Source organism: Aethalodelphis obliquidens, unplaced genomic scaffold (genome assembly GCF_003676395.1).
Source record: "Aethalodelphis obliquidens isolate GAN/ISIS:26980383/991018 unplaced genomic scaffold, ASM367639v1 scaffold2, whole genome shotgun sequence".
Lineage (NCBI taxonomy): Eukaryota > Metazoa > Chordata > Mammalia > Artiodactyla > Delphinidae > Aethalodelphis > Aethalodelphis obliquidens.
The window spans coordinates 11370986-11389476 of NW_020837946.1; the positions used below are offsets into that span (position 1 = coordinate 11370986).

Genomic DNA, 18491 nt, shown 5'->3' on the forward strand with positions numbered 1-18491 from the left:
TCTCCCTTAAAAAAAAAAGTTCTCTTGGTCTTGGTTTTATTCTCTGACCACCCAGGAGCCATAAAATTGGAAGTGTCTCACCTCTCCTCACTGTCCAGAGGTCCTGGACCATATTCCTCAGTGCTTCCCAAGGCACTCTTCATGCTGTTTCCCTAGGCCTTAGCCTCTATGCTGCTCCCTCAGAAAGGCGGGTCCCGACCACCACTAGCTACAGTAGAACCTCTTCTTCTCCATCACCACATCCCATTCTCTCCCAGCAGGTACCAAAATCCATAGCTGCACATTTGTTTACTGAGCTCTTGTTTCTCTCACCTATTCCACTAGAATCCCAAATCCATCATGGCCAGGGAGTCAGGCTGTTTGGTTTATCCCCAGCACCTTGCCATGTGCCTGTGTCTCTGTCCTATTCTCTCCTTCCTGCTTTTATTAACGATAACAAATTGACTGTAGCTAGAATCTAAAAGCTGGGTACTTATTTTGTACTAAAAACTGTACTGAGCACTTTACCTGTAATAGATACAGTACCATCATTTGCAGATAGGGAAGCTAGTTTGCTTTTGGAAGCAACTTGTTCAGGGTAACACCCTGTTACCTGGCTGAAGTCTAGTGACAATTTAGTCTAGACGAAAGGCTAGGTGTGGCATGATGGTGTTCAATATATTTCTCACCTTCTCTATTTCTTTGGCCAAGTGTTTGCTGTTTTTGTGATGTTTCTTCAATTCTTTATGCACATAACTTACTCATATTTTGATAATGGATCACTATAATTAAATTTGTACGAGTGGTAATTTGTTTCGCTTTAAGCATTGTAGTCAAGGCCAACTATCTTAATTTTCTGGAGAAAAAGTTGCATGGATATTCAGGCACAACCCATGCTGATTTATTGTCTTAAAGTTTATCATTTTGCCACATGTTTATTTCTTATGGTAAATAAACAAAATGTGTTCCATCCAGAGGTAAGTCCTTACGGACTGTAACCCTCTCTCATATCTGGATGCCATTTACCTAGATCTGTGCTGTCCAGAATGGTGGCCACATGTGGCCATAGACACTTGAAATGTAGTTAGATTGAAAGGTTCTAAAAATGCAAAATAGGCACCAGATTTTGCAAACTTAATATGAAAAAAGGATTGTAAATATCCATTAATGTTTTTAATAGTGATTACATGTTGCAACAATACTGTTATGGATCTTTAGAATAAATAAAATCTGTTAAAGTTAATTTCACCTGTTGCTTTTTCTTTTTTAATGTATCTACTGGAAAATTTAAAATTACATATGTGGCTCCTAGTTATGGCTCACAGTATATTGCTATTGGATGACATGGACATAGATGTTTGTTTATCTGAACTTATGAAAGTGAGTTAAGTGGAAAATTATAAAGCTGATATAATTTAATTCAGTCTTGGCTAGAAAATGTACCTGAAGCCAGAGGTCTTAATTGGCAGTTACCGAAAGAACCCCAGGAGGAATAGGAAGACTGACACGGGTGTTTAGAGAAGACAAGAGCCAATGATTAGATCTTGTGGGATGAAGTAGAACTTGGGGTAAGATGCTTTCTTATCAGATTTTTAGAGATGAAGACAACTCTGAGAGGTTAAGTTCAAGGCCGTGATGGTGGTAGGGCTGATAACGTAACATGTCTACTCTGTTAAGAAGTTGATATAATTTTGGTTTCCTTATTTTCTCAAACTGAAAACAGAGGTGAAATAAATGACCTATGGTGAAAGTCTGTTATGATTCAAAAGTTTAGACTGAGGCTGGATATAAACTTTGTAGAATAGAAATGCTCTGAGCACCATGTGTTTGAAAAATCTTTGACTCCGTGGTGGATGGCTGCTTTTTGGCTGAAGGCCATGCCATGAGTGTGGTTAACTGCACATGGCTGAAGGACCACAAGGCGTATGCAGACCAGACTGCCCTGCTGTCAGACTCATACACTTATAGGTTTGAGGGTCTTAACAATTGTAATATCTAACAAAGTTAATCTTAGTCATAGGTAACACTAAGCAGTTATTACTTTGTTCTGGGTAACACGGCCATAATGATAAGGGAAATACAAAGACAAATTGCATTTAATTCACAGATTTTCCATGGACAATGCCTGAAAACATACCAAGGACCGAAACCCCAGAGAAATGCTAAAGGAAAGACCCTTAGTCTGGTTAGAGAGACAAAGCTGGCGGCTTTGCTGTGTGGTCTTGACCCTGCCCCACCTCATCAAATATGAGTCTAGCATGTTTGGAGGGAGTGGGTAGTAGGAGGGGACTGGAGGAGGGTGACCCTGAGAACAGGAAAGGAAACACCTTTGGTGCGCCCCTCCCCCCAGATCATTACTACATCAGTCCATCTTAGTGGGGAAAATCCCCTGGAAGCCTCAGAACTACTTTGCTCCTTTTTCTTCCAGGGCAGGACAGCTCCAATCTGGGAGCAAGCTGTGATGACAGAGAAGGCTTATTTTCCCCAAATCTCTCATGTACATAGTCTTCCTACGGATGAGAGTCAGTCAACAGACTGAAGAAACAAGATAGACTCCCAAACCTTGAAATCATACAAAAAGAATCAGAAAGATAATACAAATAAGTGCAAAATGACTAAAGTCATAAAAAAGAGGGGAAAACCCCTACAAAAAAGACCAAAAAAACCAAACCCTAACAAGTCAGAAAACCCCAGACAGACTTAGACTCCAAAAAGAACATCTAGAAATACGAATAGTCATTGAAATTAAAATTTAATGAATAAAAATAATCATATTTAACATTTATTGGATGATTACTATGTGACAGGCATGGTAAAGTATGTGTTGTATGTGGTAAATCATTTGATCCTCATAAAATCCTGAGGTGAGTCTCTTACTTCCAGTTTAAGATGAGGAAACTGAGACAAAAATTTTCAAAAAGCTGGTAGTTAATAGACCTGGGGTTATAGCCATTGTTGAATGGTTCCAGAGTTCTTTTCCATTATGGAAAGTTACAGTAGATTGAAAATCTACTGAACATTACAAACAGCAGGAGAGAGAATTAAACTTTGAAAGATGGATGTGAGGACACGTCGCAGGATACAGCATGGAGGGAGCAGCATGTGAAACAAAAGCTCAACACGTTACAATTTGGTCTCAAATACAACTGATGATGGGTCTCCTGGAGAGGCTGTGAGAACCTCTGCACTTTAGGACCGTTCTTCTGGGGGCAGAAGAGAAGAATTTATCCAATGGCTTCCATCTCCCACTGGCCAGAGATTTGCCCTGCAGGTGCTAATGCCCTGCACTTCCGGGGTGCAACAGGAAGACGTGGAAGAGAGTCTCAAGGAACACGAGGCTGTGCCTGTGTGAAGTCTGTGGCCAAGCTGACCACTGGGGGAGAAAGTGCCCAGAGCCCAGGAGCAAGGAGAGGCCAAGCGGAGCTGAGTGGCACAGGAAAGGTTATCTGACATAAGAAGGAAGGAGAACTGGAGGACGAGAATGAGAAGGCCCAGCTAGCATCCTGAGAATGCCAGGAGTAGAGACAGAGTGAGGAAGGAGAAATATAAGAAAGGAATGTCTGAGAATGTTCAAGATTTGATGAAAAAGAGAGAATCTCAGGTTAAATATCCACTGAGTAGGATTTATAAAAAACACATGTGCACCTGTATCACAATTTTAATAACATGATAAAAATCTTGACCTAATTGACATATGTAGAAATCTTTGAAGTCAAAATATCATCTCAAAATAAAAATTAAAAAATAATAATAAAAATAAAAGAGAAAAAAATATATCATCTCTACCACAATTCAGTGAAAAAAATAACTAGAAAATTTCTGTATGTTTGGAAATTAAGAAATAAACAGTTAAATAACCAATAAGACAAAGGAAAAAATTAGAAAAGATTTTGAACTTAATGATATTAAAATTTGTATGATGCAGCTAATACAGTGTTTTGGGGGAAACTTTTTAGCCTTAAATGCATTTGAACTATTCAAAGTTGCTTGATCAAAGCCAAAACATAAAATTCAACTATGTTTTGCTGTATCTTTACCAGTTAAACTATAAAATTTAAAAAGTATATACCATTTCTAATATAATAGCACTAAAAAATGTCAAATACTTAGAAATCAAAAAAACAGAAAACTCTAAAATGCTGGGAGAAATTAAAGCCCTAAATAAACAGACTCATGTAAGAATACAAACAGATCATACATGAATGAGTTCTCGGTACACATGTTTGCAGATGTAACACTGAAAAACAGTGAGAGAAAGGATGGACTGTTCAATAAATAATGTTGGGACAATTCATTTTCTATATGGAAAAAGATAAAATTATAATCCTGGAAGTAGAAAACAATTCCAGGATTATGAGTCTTAAATGTAAAAGAATTAAACTGTAATTTTTTTTAAACGTAGGAGAACATTTTTACAATCCCAGGGAAGGAAAGGATCTCTTCAACAAGACGCAAAACACAAAATCAAGGAAATCAAGGAAAAGATGGATAAGTTTGAGATTATAGTAAAAAATATTATACATTAAGGTACCAATAACTAAATGAAAATATAAACCAAAGATTGGAATGAAATACTTGCTGCACATTTAAATAGCAAAATTTCAGTACCCAAATATATAAATAGCTTCTAATTAATTAGCAACAAAAAGGCAAAGGCCACAAAAGATAAATATGCAAAGACTTGTTCACGCAATTCACTCGGAGAGAACTATAGACTGTCAATCAAAATATGCTAAGATTCCTAAACTCACTAGTCAAAACACGATCCTATTTCACACCCATTAACATCTAAGCACACCAAGTTTTGCTGAGGATATAGGGAAACAGGTACTCTGGCACGATGTTGGTACAATCCTTTTGGAGTCAATTTGACAATTCCTAAAAAATTTAAAATACGCTTTCTCTTATAACCCTCTGAATTCCACGTAGGAATTCAAAATCTAGTTGTCACGATGGTACATATACAAAGATATAAGTTCCAACTCTGTAAGCTGAAAGCATGGAAACAAATTCGCTGCGTTTAGGCAGATGGAAAAATAAACTGCTTTATTTATGTAACTGGATACTATGCTCTCACATCTATATGTATATAAACAAATCGCATCTCTATGTATCAACATGGATAAAATCCAAAAACATCATACTGACTGATACAAGCAAGCTCCAATAGGTATGTATCATGTGAAACCATTTATTACATTTAAAGGACCACAAAACAATAATATTTATTTTTTATGGTTACTAACACACACACACACACACACACGTACACACATATCCATGGAGTATAAATATAAAACCATGCATGGAAGAAGAGGCAAAGGATGTGTTTAGGACTTTCTGTATTTATCTGTTATTTTCCTAAGGGGAGAGATGTGAGAACAAACAGGTCAAAACTTATTAATACTTGCTTAATCTCAAGGGTGGATACATTGGAGTCTGTTACATTACTTTCTGTTTGTTTGAAATGTTTCTTAATTCAACTAATTTTTTTTTTTTTTTAGATTTAAAAACCAAATCAGTTGAGAAGTCTCCTCCCTAAATGCAGCTGTTATTCAGCTCCTGATACTTGATTTCTGCCTTGTCTGGAATTTTAAGTTAAAAAGAGGAAGGATAAACCATGATATCTCAAATCATGAATCTCACCTTCTCTAGATATCAGAGAAGGAGCTTTCCCTCTCACTCTTCTCCCAGACCTGTTGCCTGAGGCAACAGCACAGTGCCTCCCAGTTTCAAGTTGATGAGCTGGGCCTGGTAATAGCTATAAAACCTGGGGATGTGCTGAACAGCCAGGCCTGGAACTGAATGCCTGCAGGCAAGCAGCAGAGGGATTTTACTCAGGGTTCTTCAGAGCAAATTGTGTGGGTGAACAGTTCCACCCCGCCTGAACTCAGAATAAGGGGTGAACAGCACTCCTATTTCTTTGAGAAATGCTAACATAAAATCACAGGAATTTAGAGCAAAATATGTCCTTAACTATGCAGCACAAAGTTGATAAATATTATGTCCCAAAGACTACATTTAGCTCTCACTTATACAGAGTTTGTTCCTTTTTCCCAACATTTAGAAATTGAGAGATTTCTCATGGAAACTAGATTACCAGCTTCTTTTCTGAAAAAGCTGGATTCTGGTATTACTGAGTCTGAATTCTAGAATGTCAACAATTAGCTGGCCCTGAAGACTGCCCCCTACCTCAAAGCCTCACTCAATTAACCTTATCTACTGGCTCCATGAGGGGTTTCAACTCCCTCGTTTTACAGATGAGAAGACTGAGGCTCAGAGAGGTCAAGAGGCTTGCACAGCATCAGAGCTACCCCGTGGAGGGAGGCATGCTGGCACTGTGCCGACCAGTTATCAGTTAATTTGCTGTGATTCCATTTTTCTACACGATGAGGGTACGTTTCATGATTTCTAATGACATCGTCTCTGTAACTGAGCAAAGTTTTAACAGAGACTTACTTCAAGGGCTGTTAAAAATAATATGAATGGATTAATTGTAGAATCAGCAGGAAGCCTCCAAGATTTGGCCAAACTCAAGACAGAAAAATTCTTATGTAAAAAATAATAAGGGAATATGACAGTATAATTGAAAATTGGTATGACTAGAGGTTGAATGATTACAGAGAATCACTTTTTCAGGCTGATCTTTACCGGTGTGTAATTCTTCCCCTCTTTCTCCACCGTCCCTAATCTCCCCTCTTCTTTGAACTCTAGAAGAATGTGCAAACCCTGCTCTGGAACTCTTCCCCAGCCCTTCCCACGACATACATACACTTCCTTTAGTGTTTTTTAGTTGTTGGATTTGTTCCTGGATTAATGCTGGTAGACATTCAATACTGACTTAGATGAGTTCTAACCATCATGCCCAGAAGTACTGAGCTACCTGGGTTGGGCATTCTTAGTCTATGCAAAGCACATTTTTGTTAGAACTATAACTACATGAAGGGATTACATGGATTACAAAATCCTTTAGAATATAAAACACTAAATAGCCTAAATGTAAATTGGTAGGGGAATGGCTCAATTAACTTTGGCATATTCATATCATGGAAAACTATACAATAATGCAATAAGGCAAAAAGAAAAGAGGTAGATCTATCTCAAATACTGTCATGGGGAGACATGTAGGATGCAAAAGGATATATACAGCATAGGTATATGGTATCGATTATGTTAAAAAATACAAACAAAAAACACATATTGTTTGTAGGTCCATATATGAATACGTAAATGCCTAGAAAAATGTCTGAAAAGAAACACAAAGTGGCGAGAGTGGATATATTTCTTTAGACGGGGTGGGGTAAGGTATGGAGGTGATCAAAGGGGGTTTTAGCTTCACCTGTAATGCCACAATTTAAAATTTAACTTAAATGGAAAATACTTGTATTTCCTGTGACTGAAAGTTCGAAAAACATTTTCACGTTAACACATATTTATGTGACTATTAATTTCCAATCACAATCTTAATCATGAAATTTGAAAAACATCTGATCATTCTGGGAAACGAAACTTACACTGCGTTGTCATCCCAGATTAAGTTTTCTGTGTAAAAGTCACAGAAGGCGGCTGAAAAGTTACATTGCACTTTTACCAGTTAAAATCAAGTAAGTCAACTTTAGGAGTCATAACAGTTTTGAGGACACTAATTTATCTTCGCAAAGAATAAGAAATATACGGGTGGATATAAATGAATCAGGAGCTCTCAAATTTTGAATAGAAATCACAGCGACAGATTGCTTAATTTATCCTAACATGAGTTCTATTTCTAAGGTGCTATTAAATTTTCAGTGAAGGCATTTGCTTTTCTCAACAAAACTGATGGAACACTTGAGGGCAAGTATTGACAAGGAGGAAAAGCGAGCCCCAGAGAGGTCAGAGTTCAGTGTGAGGTGACATCTAGGAAGTGGCAGGGCTGGGACTCCAGCCCTCTGTCCTCTCTGCCAGGCCATGTGCCTGCTCTGATTCACCGGTGTGACATCGCGCGTCTGTATATCCCGTGTTCTCAAGCGCTCATCCCTGGAGATTATCTATCTTTCCACATCTCTATATCTACCTGCCTGCATATCTATCTATCTATCTATCTATCATCCGTCTACCTACCTACTTACCTATCTACCTCTGTCAGGGCCTTCTCCATCCCTGACCCCTAGGAGCCCTCCAAGCCTCCTCCTCGCCCCTCCCTCCAGCCCCGCGCATTCCACCTGTTCCCGAGCATCCCCGCTTGCCCCCGTCCCCACGCTGCCCCCCGAGGTGTCTGCTTGGCGCCCGCAGTCACCGCACGCATCAGCAGAGGGTGAAGGGCAGCGTCCCCGCGGGCGGGGCCGGCCTGTCGGAGGACGCGGGGTGGGGGTCGCATCGCCGCGTACTCACCTTGCCGGCAGTGGGCGCGGCCACCAGGAGAACCAGCTGAAGCAGAAGCAGCAGCGCCGGCGGCCTCGGCGCCGTCCCAGGGCGCATGGTGGGCGTCCGCTAGGAGCCCCGGCGTGTCCAGGGCCCCGCAGGCTCTTGAGCCGCCGCGTGCCCTGCGCGGCGCGGGTTGAGGGGCCCGGCTGTGAAGCTAGCCTGGCCCGCCCGCCCGGGGCGGGTTTTGTAGGGCTCAGCCTCCCCACCGAGGCTTCAAGGGAGGGAAGAAGTGGCTTAGGTCCCGCCCCCGTTCCCCCTCCCAGCCAACTCACCGGGAGATGTCCCTCCGACCCAGGAAGCGTGCCAGGAGGCTGTGAGAAAGGGCTGCGCGCCTGCGGGGCAGGTGGGTGCGGGGCCAGGGTCAGGGGTTAAAGAGGTGACGCTCCCAAGGTTCAGGGGCCTAGGCGGGGCAAGGGGCTGCGAGTCGGAGGTGGGGGGTTTGGGGGGTGAGCGTTGTGGAGGCGGCGGAGCACGGGGGAGGGAGTGGCCAGCGGCCCTGCTCAGATTAAGCGGGAGGCGCGCCGGGCGTCTGCACTCGCGCGGCCCCGCTCGCTCCGGCTCCCGGCCGCTGCCGTCTCGCCTCTTTCCCCTTCTCAACGCGTCTCCAATCCGGCAGCCGCCGGACCCGGCGGTGAGCGCGTGGGGAAGAGGCAGCCGAGTCGCCCGCGGAATTGGGCGCGGTGGGAGGTGCGCGCCGCGCGGGCGGGCGCAGTCGTGGCTCCCGGGGCGGCGGGCGTCCCCACGAGGTAAGGTGCCCCCGACCCAGTCTGGGCGATGGATGGCAGCCCCAGGGCCCGGGCCACCCGCCTGGAAGCGCGGGCGGTGGAGGGAGCGTGGCATCCCAGGGTGGGGCGCGCGGGCTGGCGGGCGGGGCGGGGGAGCTGGGCTGGGGGTCACCAGACGAGAGCTTGTCTGGCTCCCGGCTTGTCTGCCTGGGCTTGAACTGGGCGCTGTGTGTTTTGATTAATTTGGAGGCTCGAGTTACCAGCCTGGCAGTCTGGGCACAACGAAATGCCAAGAGCAAGAGGCAGCTGAGGGTAAAGAGAAAGCCCATCCATTCTATTTTCTGCCGCGTTGAACTGGCTTTTTCACGTTAAATCTTATCTGCGGAAATGCAGGGAAAGCCAAGAGCCAACTTTGTCGGGGTGTCTCCCTCCTGAGAGGGCCCTTCTCGGAGGTGGCCTTGGACGCAAACGTGCAATATCTGGCTTGTTAGGGCACCGTCCTCAGAGCAGGGCTCGTGCCCTTTTCTTGTGCCACTGACCACATTGGATCTGATGAAGCATTTAGATCCTTCTTAGAATAATTCAGTTATCAGAATCAGTTTAACTTTGAATAAATTATCAAAGTATTAAAGTCATGATATAGTAACATAGGTGCATCATTATTATTGCACTAAATACCTAGATCTAACAGCAGATCTATTAAACAACTGTAATCTCAAAGTACTGATGACTGCAAAACTGAAATGTGACGTGAAAATACCAGCGGGTGCAAACTCTCAAGAACTGCTAATGCTATTGTGGTTTGTTAGCTATTTTAATAACTGAAGGAAATGCTGAACTTCCAGGAAAGTTTAGTGAAAGTAGAGATGTAATATTTGTTCCCATCTAAGTTCACAGACCACCTGAATTCCATCTCCAGGTTAAGAACCGCTACTTTGGATCAGCGTTGCTGATGTAGTCGGTCATCAAACACACAGTGTGAAATATGTGGTTTGGTCACTGATTGTGGAGAACCATTTGCTTGCAATTAGAATGTGTATTAGACCTATGTAGCTATGTAGGTAGGCGAAACCCTGACAGTGAGTGAATGGAGATGCACACCCCCCTTTTTGGTTGTAGAGTGAACATTATACACTCCCCTCTGTATATATATATAAATTTATTTACTTATTTTTGGCTGAGTTGGGTTTTCGTTGCTGTGAACGGGCTTTCTCTAGTTGCAGCAAGCGAGGGCTGCTCTTCATTGCGGTGCACGGGCTTCTCATCGTGGTGGCTTCTCTTGTTGCAGAGCACGGGCTCTAGAGCGCGGGCTCAGTAGCTGTGGCTCACAGGCTTAGTTGCTCTGCGGCATGTGGGATCTTCCCGGACCAGGGCTCCAACCCGTGTCCCCTGCATTGGCAGGCGGATTCTTAACCACTGCACCACCAGGGAAGCCCCTTCCCCCTGTTTTTTATGCCAGTAATTGTCAACTCTGGCTGTGTATTAGAATCTCCTAAGGAGCCTCTAAAAATCCTGGAACATCCCAAGTCAGTTACACTGGACTCCCCAGCAGTAGGACTCAGGTATCTGTATTTAAAGCTCTCTGGAGATTACCATGTGCAACCAAATCTGAGAGCCACTGTTTTCCATGCATAGTTCAGTTAGTTGCACTGAATCAGGGACTCTTCTTCATAGAATAATAAAAAGGACATGTATTAAACTCTTAAGTCCTGTGAGTGCCCAGACCACAGATGTTGCTGTGTGGTATATAGTAGCTTCTCGCCATTGATAGGGAGGGTTCTGTGGAACCTTCTCCTGCCATCCTTGTTAGATAGGACATCAGGTGCTCTGTTGATAAAATAACAGTGTCCAAGAATTCTGAGGCATATGACAATCTTGCATGAACTGACATTACTTCCTGGACAAAAAAAAAACAACCCTCAATGCTAGAGTTAAATTTTCCTTCTTTTTGCTGAATTCCAGAAGATTTTTTAATTTGGATTTCAATTGCCTTTGAAATGAAACCAAGTCATTCTGATAAAGACTTGGCTTTTTCGACTTTAGAAAGGGGAGGCAGCAGTCAACTGCAAGTCACTTCCAACACTGCAAAAGAGCAGGAAAGAAACGTGATGTAACTACAGCAAGGAGGAAGCAGCGGTTAAGAGTATGGTCTCTAGAGTAGACTCTAGATTTTGAATCTTTTCCACACTTACTCATGTGGCTTGGGGTCTTCTCTTATATAAAGCGGGCATAATCAGGGTACCCACCTCAGAGAACTGTAGGAATCTAATTCAGTAATCCATTAGAAGTCCTTTGTCCAGGGTCTTCATAAAACAGTCACATACTGGAATCTGATTCTCCAGTTTTGTAAAGGAGAACAAAGGAAGCTGATGAGAAATAGTGGCACAGGGTAGAGATGCTTTTCTCAGCTCAGCAGTGAAGTGGCAAGAGTCAAGCATACTCCACCAGCTCCCTTGAGGTCAATAGACTCTTAAGGCATCTGGAACCTTGCTGCTTGGCCTCCCTGGGAGCCGCAGCTTTGGCATCCTGGAGAGCTGGTTAGAAATGCAGAAGGAATCTCAGGCACCACCCCAGACCCACTGAATTAGAGCCTTTTTTCACCAAGCTCTCCAGGTGGTTAGACGTTGAGAAGTGGCTTGCCTGTGAGTCAGGTTTAACCACACCCCTTCCTCACTCCCCACATGTATACACTCTGCTTTAGTACAATGTTGGTATGCTCACTAGGTGTTAATTGACCAGAATTTTTGATTTTTAAAAAACAGTCTTAGAGTCAAGAGAGTTTCCCAGTTGGTTCTTGAAATGTGATAAAACTAAAGGAAAGTGAGGATGGTTCTCTTTTTGTAAGTACAAAGGACACACAAATCTCTGCTTTTGATTTGGTGCCAGGTAAGGGTTTTGAACAAAGGGAAATGGTAATGGCCTTTGACAAGCCCTGTCTTATTGTTTTTGCCCCCTTTTCATAATCACAATATCATGTCTGTTTTTCGCACAGTGCTTAAATGTGTAATGTTTGCTTCCCTACTTTTGAAGGCTGACTCCAATAGGACAGTGGACTTTTTGGTGTTCTTTAATGTTATTGAATGAATGAAGTTGTTTATTATTTGCTGAACGAATGAAGCTGGATGACTTGACAGATTCACTCAGGATTCACACCCAGGTCTGATTTCTTCCAAAGCTTATGATCTTTCTATAGCCTTCCCTGTGTAGGGATGTGCCTCAGCTTTTGATGTGATGTACTTTGCCAGGCTGCCTGTAGCTTCTCCTTTAATCTTTTAAAAAGATTAAATTTAATCTTAATTACATTTTAAGTTAATCTTTTAACTTCATCTCCCCACTTAGTCATCTCTCTTCTTTCAAGAACCTTCTCTTTTCAACACCTCTAAAACAATTAGACTCAGGTTCTTTTACAATCTCGGAGTCATTTTCACCTGTCGCCATTACATCTCCAGATTCTTTCTCCTCTTTTCTAAGATCATGGCCCCTGTCCCAGTGCCTGCACTTATCATCTGTGGATTACAGTAGCCTTCTAGCTAGTCCCCTGCAGATTCTTTCCTTTGAAATCCACCTTCTATGTTATTGTCAGAATAAAAGTGCACATTGTATCAGAAGGAACAGGTTACTTTGGGGGCAGTTACAAACAACCCCCGAATTTCAGAGGCTTACATAACAAGATTTTTCTTCTCCCTTTACACTGAGTATTCATCACAGGGTGTGGGGAGATGAGAAAGGGGGAGGGGGCTCTGCTTATCATAACTACTCAGGAACCTCATGGAAATTCCCACTCAATGTAGTTTTCTCTGATCTCTTCCAAAGGGGAAGAGAATGCGGCAAATCAAAAACTGCTCTAACAGCTGCCACCTGGGTGTGACACTCGATACATCTACTTCCCCATCTCGTTGACCAAACTGGTCACTTCATTTTGAAAGTGATGGGGAAATAATCTACCACATGCCTGAAAGAGCTCTGGAAATATTTGATGAATGTTAGTAATGCTCATCACATACATCGTGTAACTCGCTTATTTTAAAACTTCCAGAAGCTCCTCTTTTTCTTTACAGCTTATTTCACACTTCTTAGGATAGAAGAGAGTGGTCCAAAGTCAACTTTTGAAAAATCTCCTGTGTCACCCCATACTTCTCAAGTTCACCGTACAGCCTTCTTTACCTCACGCTTTTGTACTTGCCATTCCCTCCACCTTGAGGGACCTCCCTTTCGGTCTGTCTGGTGCAACCCTTGAATTTTGAGACCTAGATCAAAGGTCAAAGATCATGGTCTCTGTGAAGACCTTTGTCCAGACCTTTATTATGGATCACAGAAACAGTGTCATGTATTTTACTCTTCCACACTACAAGGCCTTTGAGGGCAGGTACAGAGATTAATTTTTTTAATATAGTAACTGCGGCATTTAAAAATAAATTTATTGAGGTTTCATTTATGTACCCAAATCTGTACCTAGTTAAAGTACACAATTCATGGAGTTTCACAGATGCATACAGCCTGTGAAATCAATAGCATGGTCCTGATACAGAGCTTTTTGATCACTCCCCGAAGTTTCCTCCTGTCCCGTTTCAGTCCATCTCTCACTCCCTGTCCATTCCCAGGCAACCACTGATCTGTTTCCTGTCACTGTAGGTTGGTTAGCATTTTCTAGAATTTTATGTAAATGGAGTCGTACAGTGTGTACCCTTTGGTATCTGGGTTCTTTGGCTCAACAGAACAATACTGAGATTGATCCATGTTACGTGTATCAGCAGTTTGTTCTGTTCTATAGCTGAGTAAAATTCCATTGTATGGACATCGCTTTTTTAAAGATCCAGTTACCTGTAGGACATTTGAATTGTTTCCAGTTTGGGGCTGCTAGAATACAGCTACTATGACTATTTTTGTACAAGGCTTTGTGTGGACATGTGTTTCCACTTCTCTTGAATAAATACCTAGGAGCGAAATGGCTGGACCATAGGGTAGATGTATATTTAATCATAAAAGAAAGAGTTTTCCAAAGTAGCTGTATCTTCATTCTTATCAGCAATGTATGAGAGTTCCAGTTCCTCCATGTATTTTTGGTGCCTTCTTTTGGTATTGCCAACTTTTAAAATTTTAGCTATTCAAATGGTTACACAGTGGCAGTTAACGTGCTTTTGATTTCTCTAATAACTAGAGCTGTTGAACATCTTTTCATGTACTTATTAACCATTCAGAGAACTTTCGTGAAGTGTCTGCTCAGCTCTGTTCCCCATTTAAAAAATTGGTGGTTGTTCTTACCGTTGAGTCATAATAGCTACTTATATATTCTGGATACAAGACCTTTGCCAGATGTATATATTTTGAAGATTTCTCCCATTCTGTGGCTTTTCTCTTCATTTCCTTATTGGTGTCTTTTGAAGAGCAAATGTTTTTATTTTGATGAAGCTCGATTTATCAACCTTTTCCTTATGGTTTGTGCTTTTCCTGTTATCTGAGAAATCTTCACCTATGCTAACATTGCAGAGATTCTTCTATGGTTTCTTCTTTTATAGTATTTTTACATTTAGATCCATGATCCATTTTGAGTTAGTTTGGGAGTATGGCGTTAGGTAAGGATCTGTTTTCTAACATTTTTTTCTGTATGGATATCGGGTTGTTCCAACACTATTTGTTGACTTTTTCTGTTAAATTGCCTTGGCACCTTCATGGAAAATCATTTGATCATCTCTGTTTGGGCCTTTTTGTTCTATTGATGTACACATCTCTTTTTTTTTTTTACCAATACCATATTGTTCTTATTACTATAGCTTTATAGCAGATCTTGGACTCAGGTAATGTAAGTCCTCCAACTTTATTGCTCTTTTTAAAAATAGCTAATGCTATCCTAGTTCATTTGTGTTTACATAAATATGTAATTTGCTTTGCTAATGTTGTGTTAAGGAGTGTCGTATTTATGTTCATTAAAGATATTGGTCTGTAGTTTCTTGTAATATCCTTGTCTATTTGGTACCTGAGTAATACTAAGCTTGTAAAATGAGTTGACCAACGTTCTCTCTTCTATTTTCTGAAAGAGTGTGTGACGAATTGGTATTATTTCCATCTTAAATACTTGATAGAATTCACCAGTGAAGCCAACTGGTCCCGGAGTTTTCCTTGGGGAAGGTTTTTAACTACAACTTTAATTAATTATGAATTTAACTGTTATAGGGTTATTCAGATTTTCTATTGCTTCTTGTGCCAGTTTTGATAATTAGCATCTTTCATGAAATGTGTTCATTTCTTATACATTGCCAAGTTTATTTGTCTATATATCTGTAGTGGTTTTCTCTTTGTCATTTATGACATTGGTAATTTGTCAAGTTAATCTATTTTATTTACCTTTTCAAAAAAAAACAAAGAACCACTTTGGGTTTTATTGATTTCTCTCTATTGCTTGAGTATTTTCTCCATTATTGATTTCCTCTTCTATCTTTATTATTTCCTACCTTTTACTTTAGGTTTAATTTGCTCTCCTTCTCTTAGTTTCCTAGGATAGGAACTTATAATTGATTATTAGACTTTTCTCTTTTCCTAATATACACATTTATAGATCTAGTTTCTTTCTCTGCTCTGGGTAGGTTGTATCCCATAAGTTTTGATATGTTGTTTTCATTATCATTTAGTTCAAATTATTTTCTTCTTTGGCCCATGGGTTACTTGGGGTGGATTAATTTCTAAACATTTTGAACTTCCCTATATGTTTTATTGTTGAGTTCTAATTTAATTCTCTGCAAGATTTTAGTCTTTTGAAATCTGTTGAGACTTGTTTTATTATATAATTAGTTTATCTTGGTGAACATACCATATCTACTTGAAAAGGATATATACTCTGCGGTTGTTGGGTGTAGTGTTATATATAAATAAATTAGGGCAAGGTAGTTGATAGTGTTGTTCAGATCTTCTGTGTCTTGACTGATATTTTCTACCTTGTTCTATCAATTACCAAGAGAAGAGTTATTCTCCAACTATGTTTGAGAATTTATTTATTTCTCCCTTCAGTTTTTCAGTTTTTGCTTCATGTATTTTGAAATTCTGCTCTGAAGCCCATATGTTTGTAATATTTATCAATTTCTGATATATTAACTTTTTTGATCATTATTGTCACTTTCCATCTTGAGGTCTCTTTTATGTGCTATTAATATAGCTCGTCCACCTTCTGAGATGGCCCACACTCTGTGGAGTGTGTCTCTCTGTAAATAAATCCACTTGTTACCTTAAAAATATATAGGTAGCTCATCTGCTTTCCTTATGCTTACAGTTTGTGTGGTGTATCTTTTTTCAGCCTTTTGTTTTCAATCTATTTGTGTCTTTTAATTTAAATTGTGTATCTTGTAGGAAGCATATACTTGGATTTTTCTTTTTTCTATTTTAAATCCAATATCTTGCCTTTAAATAGGAGTTTTTAGTGCATTTTCATGTAGTTGCTATAGTTGTTTTTAGGTCTGCCATCTCTCCATTTACTTTTTATCTATCTCATCTGTTTTTTGTTTCTTTTCTTCTTCCTAGCATTGTTTTGTGTTAATCAAATATTTTTTAGTGTTCCATTTAAATTTTTTTTGACTTCTAGTTATATCTCTCTGCATTGTTGTTAGTGGTTACTTTAGTGATTATAATATGCACCTTTAACTTTACCCAATCTACTTAAAAGTGATATTGAATTTTTGAATTCAGTTGAATTCAAATTGAATTCAGTAAGTTGAAAATTTGATTTACCGAATATTGAGTTCAGGTAAATCAAATTCACTTTTGTATCCATAGTGCCTAGTGCCTAGCATGGCATTTGATACAAAATGGGAAACTGACATATATTGACAGATATTTCTTGAATGAATAATAATCATAGGTGTTTTTTATGTTGTATCAAAGTTATATGGAGATGATTCCAAAAAAAATTTCTTTTTGGTTAATGCCAGGCTAGTTAATAGAAAATCACTTTAAATTTTAACCGTTATTATATATTTAGTGGATTTGAATTTACAAATCCTGTAATTTTCTTATGTAGTTAAGATTCTATGTATTATTTTGTTTCATTCCCATATGTGTAAAGTTGTAGTTGTAAAAATTTAACATAGACCTCTTCTTATCCTTAATTTCTGAAGTTTCAAAAATTTCTCATTTTCAAATTTTAGTGGGGAAATAATCTTACTTTAATAATGGAATTCTTTGTGATTCTGTGAAACTTCCAACCACGGATTGTCTTGGCCATTCTGCCCACATGACATCCGTATCCAGTGCACAGCACATTCTCTTGGCTTTGCTCAGTTATTTTCCAATGTGTAAATTTGACGCTGAAACACTGACTGTGTTTTATGGTCTGTAGCAGACTATGGGATGGCATAGTTTTGAAGCCCAGGTTTGAGGGATGCCCTTGAATCTTTTATTAGGTTCCAGAGTGGCAGAAGCATTCCTAGAGGAGTCTAGCTCCAGGTCTTGTCCTATAGGGAGGAAGCCACTAGGAGACTCAGTCTCTAGAACCAACTCCTGCCGGAAGCAAGGCAAACAGGGGTGGGCACAAGACAGGATGCAACCATGAGGAAAAGCAGGTGGTTAAGCTCTCCTTAGAAAGGGCCCAAGATTCACACCAAGGCGGTTCTCCTTCCCCACCGAGACAAAGCTTTTCTCCTCTCTTGGAACCAATTGGACACCTGCCCCAGTATTTCTGTTTAACCTTAAAAGTTCATTGGAACACTTTTGTGAAATCTCTCTCTCTCTCTTTCACTCTCTCTCTCTCTCTCTCTCTCTTTTTTTTTTTTTGGCTTACATATCTGCCTGAAATGCTTTAACTTTCCTGTAATCTAGTTAGAAATGGTGCCTTAAGATCTCCAACTGTCCTATAAGAGTTTCCAGGGTTGAAATTCCAAACATAAAGACCTTCACAGGAGAACTGTAGTTTTCTGGGATTCATGGGAAACTGAATGTCTATGTATCACAGTGCACTGTTTTTTTTGGGTTTTTTTTACATCTTTATTGGAATATAATTGCTTTACATTGGTGTGTTAGTTTCTGCTTTATAAAAAAGTGAATCAGTTATACATATACATATGTTCCCATATCTCTTCCCTCTTGCGTCTCCCTCCCTCCCACCCTCCCTATCCCACCCCTCCAGGCGGTCACAAAGCACCGAGCTGATCTCCCTGTGCTATGCAGCTGCTTCCCACTAGCTATCTACCTTACGTTTGGTAGTGTATACACGTCCATGCCTCTCTCTCGCTTTGTCACAGCTTACCCTTCCCCCTCCCCATATCCTCAAGTTCATTCTCTAGTAGGTCTGTGTCTTTATTCCACAGTGCACTGTTGCATTTATAAATGACTTTCCCTGCTACTACTATATTGAAGGCTAAAGTTGTTCTTTCCGGAGATGAATTCCCCAAAACTTACCCA

The 18491-nt window shown here is 40.5% G+C and overlaps 1 protein-coding gene across 1 annotated transcript in view; it reads right to left on the bottom strand.

The window, feature by feature from the left end:
- COL4A3 (collagen type IV alpha 3 chain) overlaps positions 1 to 8436 on the bottom strand; it is a 133620-nt gene extending 125184 nt beyond the window's left edge. Inside the window, exon 1 of the mRNA XM_027119737.1 lies at positions 8350 to 8436. Within this exon, the coding sequence (XP_026975538.1) occupies positions 8350 to 8436 (87 nt within the window). The remainder of the gene's footprint in view (positions 1 to 8349) is intronic.
- Positions 8437 to 18491: the final 10055 nt, after the last annotated feature.